We start from the raw sequence: 6,882 nt of genomic DNA, 5'->3' as shown, positions 1-6,882 counted from the left end.
TTTGAACTAACACTTAGTTCAAAATATGTTGGATTATATAATCTGTACATATTATAATCTCAAACAAAATATACTTAGACCATGTTTATTTACACTCTAGATTATCTAATGTAGCTTAAAAAAGTTAAAGCGATAAACAAAAATCACCGATTATTAGGTGGATTATATAATTTAAATACCTAGTTTATGATAATCTATATGTAGGTTATTAGATGCTCATATAATCTATAATCTAGACTATATAAATCCTAGAAGTAAAAAATAGAGTCTTAGCTTAAAATTTGTTGGATTATATAATATGAGCAGGTTAGAATCCTATGAGCAGATTAGAATCCTAAACAAACATCTCCTAAGTGTCCCAAGGCCTCCGAGCAACATTACACCACAGGTCCATCCAGCCCATTTGTCTGCTCAAACTTTAGTTGAACCAGCCCAAGATGTGTCCAGCCCACGTATTAGGCCCGAAACAAGCCAGCCGACCCCGTGGGCGGGCGATCACATGGTCCTATGTCCGTGTGATGACTACGGGGACCCACCCCAGCCTCCCACGCCCCTTCGTTCCCAGATCCCCAACGCACTCCACTCTCTTTCAGAACCCAACACGCCACTGTCGCGGTAACAGAGCAGCTAGCCAAGAGTAGTAGCCGCGTGCCCGCGTGCGCTTCCCGAACCCCGAGTCCCGACCAGAGAGAGATACGGAGAGGAGCAGACCTGCCCGTCGCAATGGCGATGCCACCGAAGCCCGGCGACCCGCCGCAGCGCTCGCCGGCACGTAGCCCAAACCTCAATCTCCCCTGCCCGCTGCCGCCGGTCCCGGGCGGGGCGCCGCCACCGCCGCAGCAGCAGCCGGGCGCCGGGCTGCCCCCGCCGCGCGTGGGCCACCACCGCCGCGCCAGATCTGAGGTGGCCTTCCGCTTCCCGGACGACCTGCCCGGCGGCGGGGGCGGCGGCTTCGACGAGATCGGCTCCGAGGACGACCTCTTCTCCACCTTCATGGACATGGACAAGATCGCCGGCGCCGACCGCGACCGCGCCGCCGAGACCTCCTCGCCGCCGCGCCCAGCCAAGCACCGCCACAGCGTCTCCTTTGACGGCTTCGGGATGGGGGCTGCCGCCGGCGGCCCGGGCGGCCAGCAGGACGGCGGTGGAGGCATGTTCGGAGAGGTGATGGAGGCCAAGAAGGCCATGTCTTCCGAGCAGCTCTCCGAGCTCGCCGCCATCGATCCCAAGCGCGCCAAAAGGTGACGCCTTTACCTCACCCTCCTTCCATTGCCACCGTCCTCGCATTCTGACACTACTAGCTAGGACTGCACTTGGTAGTTGCTTGGTTGGTAGGTTTGCAGGTGATATGGCTCTTACTTTTTGTGATCTATATATTGATGGAAAAGCCACATAATGCTTAATGACTTTTGATATTGTGTGCATTGAAATGAAAAAAAGAAAGAAAAGAAGCGTCGCCACCTGTGATTCTTGCCAACTACTTGAGACGTGGTCTGGAATCACCGGGATAGTGAAAGGCAGCTTAGTGGATAGGGTTGCAGCAAGCTGACCAATTAAATTGGATGCAGCTAGTTCAATCCTTGTCGGTTCCTAGCTTTCTTTCCAAGTGAAAGCAAGCACCCATATAAGTTATGGAGATGTCATTTTTGGTTTCCTTAGTTAGTGTCTTAGTTTGTAAAGGTGTCTCATGTCGTTTAGCCTCAAACAAGCAGAAGATGTGAATTGTTTCCGTGGCATTTTCTCTATGCTGGACACACGTCCTGGTTTTTAAAGGTGCTTCTGGTTGTTTAGTCTTAAATAAACAGAGACGGAGGTAAAAAATGCAGTATACAGCATCTATTTGCTTTGTTGCAATGTTTTCCTCACTGGACACTCTGCGTTACCTAGATTCCCTCCAAGATGCCCCACAAGCTAGCATGGCATACTTCTAAGTTCTAACTGGTTCTTTCTAGCACAAAATTGTATGCTACAACCATAGTTTCTCTTTTGCCGTATATTAAAGTTACGCTGGCGGTGTTTATATTTTGTTTGCCAAAACTTTGTATTGGGGCCAAGCTATATGATATAGTGTTTCTCTTGTTATAATTCATGCAATTGTTTTCCATGTTTGGTCTTCTCAAGTCCTAGCTGACTTCGGTGAATCGGTGATATTTATCGTTGATACGCTTTTGTATTGGCAATCATTGATATAACAGAGGTAGCATACCCAGTTTTACTGTATTTTATTAGGCACACTACTATCTCAGTCTTCAAGATTGTTTTATGTTGTTAATTGTCTAACAGGTTCTTAAATCAGTTAAGAGGCTGCTCGTTGTCGGATAGATTCTTAAATCAGCAAAAAGGCTGTAAATGACAGAAAATTGTCGCATATTTAATAGGCATGCAGTGTTTCACATCATTATCTTCCTATTATGTCATACCGAAGGCCCTCCGACATGTTAAATGAAGTTGGGGCGAATGCTGATTCTCTATTAATTGTGCCTTATAGCTCTACATCACAAGTATATTTTTTCTTGTTTAGTTAACCGCACTGGACATCAGTATTTTCCCAAAAGTTTGCACTACAAGCAAGCGGTATAAACACATGTTTATAATTTAGGGTTACATTTTGCTGGCTTGTACAATTGCTCCTGGATTGCAGCCACATTTTGATTTCTGTAATATTTGTTCAATATGGGACCTATCTAACATCAAGCAATCTTTGTTGTAATAGTGCTAAATAAAATTACACTTAGACCATGATATTCATTTGCTATGAAACACTATCAAACTTGCAACTAATTTGGCTTAGATTACTAGGTTCACCGCAGCTGCTAACAGATGTGACGGAGCTCCAAACTTGATTTGATTGATTTACTGTATGTTGTTGAAACTTGTTGAAGCTATTAAGTTCTATTTGTCATTTACTATTTTCTTTTTACTTTGTTTCTGTGGCACAACCATCTTTTGATTATTTTTCCAGATCTGTGTGTGTGTAGCTTTATTCCTTGAAATTTTGGATGACAGGCAGAAGAACATACAGCGAGAAGATTATGTCAAGTTACTGGAGTGTAGGCAAACTGTCGCGAATACAATTCATGATCTTTTTATTCATAACCATGTTGTTTGAACTTAGGAAGTTAACTTTCATCTGTCCTCGCCAACTGTTTGAACTTTACTACATTACCTAAATTATCTTAACAGATTAGTAAATTTCAGTCAACTAGTTTTAACTTTATTATGTTACCTATATATTATCTTTAATCAGTTGACTGTATGATCTGTCAAAGTCAACTTTGTTTTACCTGAATCATCTAACCAGCGTGTTGTATTTGTAACATATACTTCCTGATCCTTCCTGATCTTGGGTTTTGTGCAGAATTATTGCAAACAGGCAATCTGCAGCACGGTCAAAGGAAAGAAAAGCTCGATATATAACAGAATTGGAGCGGAAGGTTCAAACTCTTCAGACAGAGGCTACTACTCTTTCAGCACAGCTGACACTATTCCAGGTGCCTTTCATCATTCTGTTTGTCTCATGTATTGCTGAATTGTGTTCCGTTAATTTATTCTAGTGTGAAAATAACAGTGCTTAGTGATACTTTATTTATTATATACTGTGCAACGAGCTGTACTCTATAGTCCATACTTGTAATTTCTATGAGCCAAACTCCAATTGCTTTACAAATCAACAGTTAGTATAATATTTTCTTTGGACTATGCACATGCAATGAGATCTATAACACATGTTATAGTTTATGTGATCATGTTGAGTATTGACTAATGCCACATGTCATGATTAGGGCGAAATCTTCCTTGGGGTTGTTTCATATAGTTTTCTCAACGATTGGAGGTCTGAATAGTAATACTTGGTTGGTGGCAGTAAAAGAACTGTTCACGGTTGAGCAGCACTGTAGTTTTGGCGATTATACTATCCCCATTGATCCAATTCATCGCGATAAGCACATTGTTACTAGGTTAATCTTATGCTAGCAACTTCAAATTTTAAGCAGAAAACCCTGTATTTTCAGCAGATTTTTTCTGGTTCCATTTTCTGAATTGTCCATGTCTTTTGTATTGTATAAGAGTAAATTGCATGGCCAGTCCCAAGAATATTATTTGATTCTCGTCTAGGTCCCCGAACTATGAAATCGCGTATTTGGCTCCCTAATTTATTCAAATGATCTCATATTGGTCCAAACTTGAAACATCGACGCCATGAACGATGTGGCCATCCACATGGCTGGTAAAGTCATGTGTGACATGCGTGCCCGCAGTGAATGGCATGATTTAAGAAGAACCCCCCCTGGGCCTGCCTTATCAATTCACTTTGGCCCCTTTCTTTTCCCCACCTCTCTCCCTGACTCTTAAATCCCTGCCGGCATGTTTCTCGCGCATGTGCGAGCTGCGGGCTTAGGTGCTTTAAGTGGGCTAGTTGGTGGCTTGGTGCAATGCAGGAGGTGGGCATGGAGGTCGTGGTCGTGCAGGGTCGTCGCTGAGCTTGGACCTCGCCGGTGATCTTGTGGGGCTCGGGTCGCTCACTGAAGGTGATCACATGGCCGGTGTCCTCGATCCTATCATCCCTAGTGCGCACGCCAAGGAGGGGTGGGTCCATCGCCACTGCCTCAGAAATCCTCCTGACGCCCTTGTGTCTCTTCCAGGGTCTGAAACGCATGGACCTGTGCCCTTGGACTCTAGCAAGTAGCAACCACATGAAAGATCCATCGAGCCACCATCCCCGAACTCCCCATCCTCTTCTTTTCAGCCATTCAGAGTCAGCGGACAAGCTCATAGCCAGGTAAGGGTGCATGAGATCATCTTCACTCGTTTCCTCCAATCATCTCTCCCGCTCTCTTTTACGATGAGGAAGGTGCAGGAACAAAGTTGTGCTTAAATCACGCCATGTGGATGGCCATGTCAGGGTCTAGGTGTCCCCATGTCTACTTTAGACCAGGATAAGATCACTAAAATATGTTAGGGAGCCAAATAGACCGACACAAACAACAATCTCGTAATACTTTAGGGTCCAGGCGTGCAATTTACTCTTGTATTAATGTGCTTAATATCCTTCACACTGTTTTGTTTTGATCGGCAGAGAGACACAACTGGACTTTCAGCAGAAAATGCTGAGCTCAAGATAAGGTTGCAGGCCATGGAGCAGCAGGCCCAACTGCGTGACGGTGAGCATTTATTTAATTTTTTTCATAATAAGTTCATGTGGGAGGGTGTCCCATTGTCGCAGCAGCCTAGCTTCATCTTAGGTAGCTTACACATTTTTTTATATTCAGAAGCTGTACCATGTGTCCATGGTCAACACATGGTTAGCTAGTACTTAGTAATGCTGGAACAATATGTAAATTTTGCAACCATTGCACTGATCCTCATATGACTGTTACTTACTGACGGAATACCCATACCGATGCAGCTCTAAATGATGCACTGAGGCAAGAAGTGGAGAGGCTTAAGATAGCAACGGGCGAGATGTCGAAGTCCAATAACGAGCATTTCAATATGGGAATGCAGCACGTTTCCTACAGCCCTTCATTCTTCCAGCTCTCGGAGCAACACACAGTGCAGCAGCATGGAAACATTCAGCTGCCGCACCATTTCCAACAGCCTCCGCTGAATGTCCCGAGCCACCAGATGCTATCCCACCCCAACTCCCTCTCGAACATGGTGCAGCAAGACTCTCTTGGGCGTCTCCAGGGGCTGGACATTGGGAAAGGCTCCATGGCTGTGAAGTCGGAGGCTGAGGTCGTGGTGAAGTCAGAGGGCAGCTCTATATCTGCGGGTGAAAGCAACACCACCTTCTAGCTATACAATACGTCTGCCTTCCAAGAAGCCTTTGTTTGGTTTAGAGTTCTTCTTTTGTTCATAGTCTGACATCCTTGAACTGCTTCCTCCTTCCCTGTAGTTTTTTTTTATTCCATTCGTTATATCTAGTTACCATTGATCGGTTGTGTCGATCGTTGTTGTTGTCGTGGTGGCTGATTCTATAGGGACATTGGTGTGCTGGTTTCGAGTTTGTTATGTGTGTGGTATGGTTGGTTGTTTCGAGCTAGTGACTGAAAGGGCACCGAGTGATTTTTTGGCAGAATTTCTTTTCTCCACCTGTTTTAGTTTTGTTATAGAACAACCATGATTTCTCCTTCTGGAAATGTGTACATTGTGTTGCTATGCTAATTTCTAGTAATAATTTTGATGATCCCAACTGTACCCTGCTGTGCATGTGCGTGAAGTGTGTTGTTTCAGGCTATCTTTTCTCCCTATTTCAACTGTACCCTGCTGTGCATGTACCAACAGTAGCAGCTGACGGGAAGTAACCTGCACACATCCTGTTTGTGTGTTGTTTCAGCAGTCTAGTTCGATCGGGATGTCGTTACATTCCCCTTCTGTCTGAGCGACCATGGCAGTGTACCGGTGTCCATGTAGAGATCCCAGCGCATCGCTCGCCACGGCGCAGCCGACTGAGCTTTTCTGAAAAGCTGCCGTTAGATTTTTGATATCTAGAAACTAATGACAACTTTTTGATGATTGTACTAGCTTCCTAAACCTGAGAAGCTACATACAACCCATAAAACCAGGCTTTTCAACTTTTTATATAAACTTAACTTTTTTGAGTTTATCTTTTTAGAAGCTAATCAGAAGATAGCTATTTATTTAAACTTTTGACGTTTTCGCTTAGAGCATGTACAATGGTGTTTAATATAAAGACTTTTCAGGTGTCTAAAGATGGTTTTTTTGCAAAAAAAAAAAAAAAAATCGTGGAGTCGTCTCTGATATCTCTGTGAAGAGACGTCTCTAACTCGTAACCTAAGTAGCAACAGACGTCTCACTTTCCACTGTACGAATTCATCATCTGTTCTATCGATCCGATGCTATACAAACGCATTTACTTCTGTA

General features: G+C 44.1%; 1 protein-coding gene across 1 annotated transcript; it reads left to right on the top strand.

The window, feature by feature from the left end:
- Positions 1-577: 577 nt before the first annotated feature.
- On the top strand, positions 578-6,155 carry LOC100273514 (uncharacterized). Its single transcript, NM_001147932.1, has 4 exons — positions 578-1,241; positions 3,359-3,491; positions 5,075-5,159; positions 5,405-6,155. The coding sequence occupies exons 1-4, from the start codon at positions 724-726 to the stop codon at positions 5,791-5,793; spliced, it is 1,125 nt and encodes a 374-aa protein (NP_001141404.1). The 5' UTR covers positions 578-723; the 3' UTR covers positions 5,794-6,155.
- The last annotated feature ends 727 nt before the right edge of the window (positions 6,156-6,882 follow it).

The sequence above is a fragment of the Zea mays genome, chromosome 7 (genome assembly GCF_902167145.1).
Source record: "Zea mays cultivar B73 chromosome 7, Zm-B73-REFERENCE-NAM-5.0, whole genome shotgun sequence".
NCBI classification, from domain to species: Eukaryota; Viridiplantae; Streptophyta; class Magnoliopsida; order Poales; family Poaceae; genus Zea; species Zea mays.
This window is presented reverse-complemented; position numbering and strand designations above follow the sequence as displayed.

Excerpts from the sequence above, each read along its gene's own strand:
- LOC100273514 (NM_001147932.1), top strand. The coding sequence starts at position 724 with ATGGCGATGCCACCGAAGCCCGGCGACCCGCCGCAGCGCTCGCCGGCA. Across the intron at positions 1,242-3,358 it reads GATCCCAAGCGCGCCAAAAG|AATTATTGCAAACAGGCAAT; the intron begins GTGACGCCTTTA and ends GGTTTTGTGCAG. Across the intron at positions 3,492-5,074 it reads CACAGCTGACACTATTCCAG|AGAGACACAACTGGACTTTC; the intron begins GTGCCTTTCATC and ends TTTGATCGGCAG.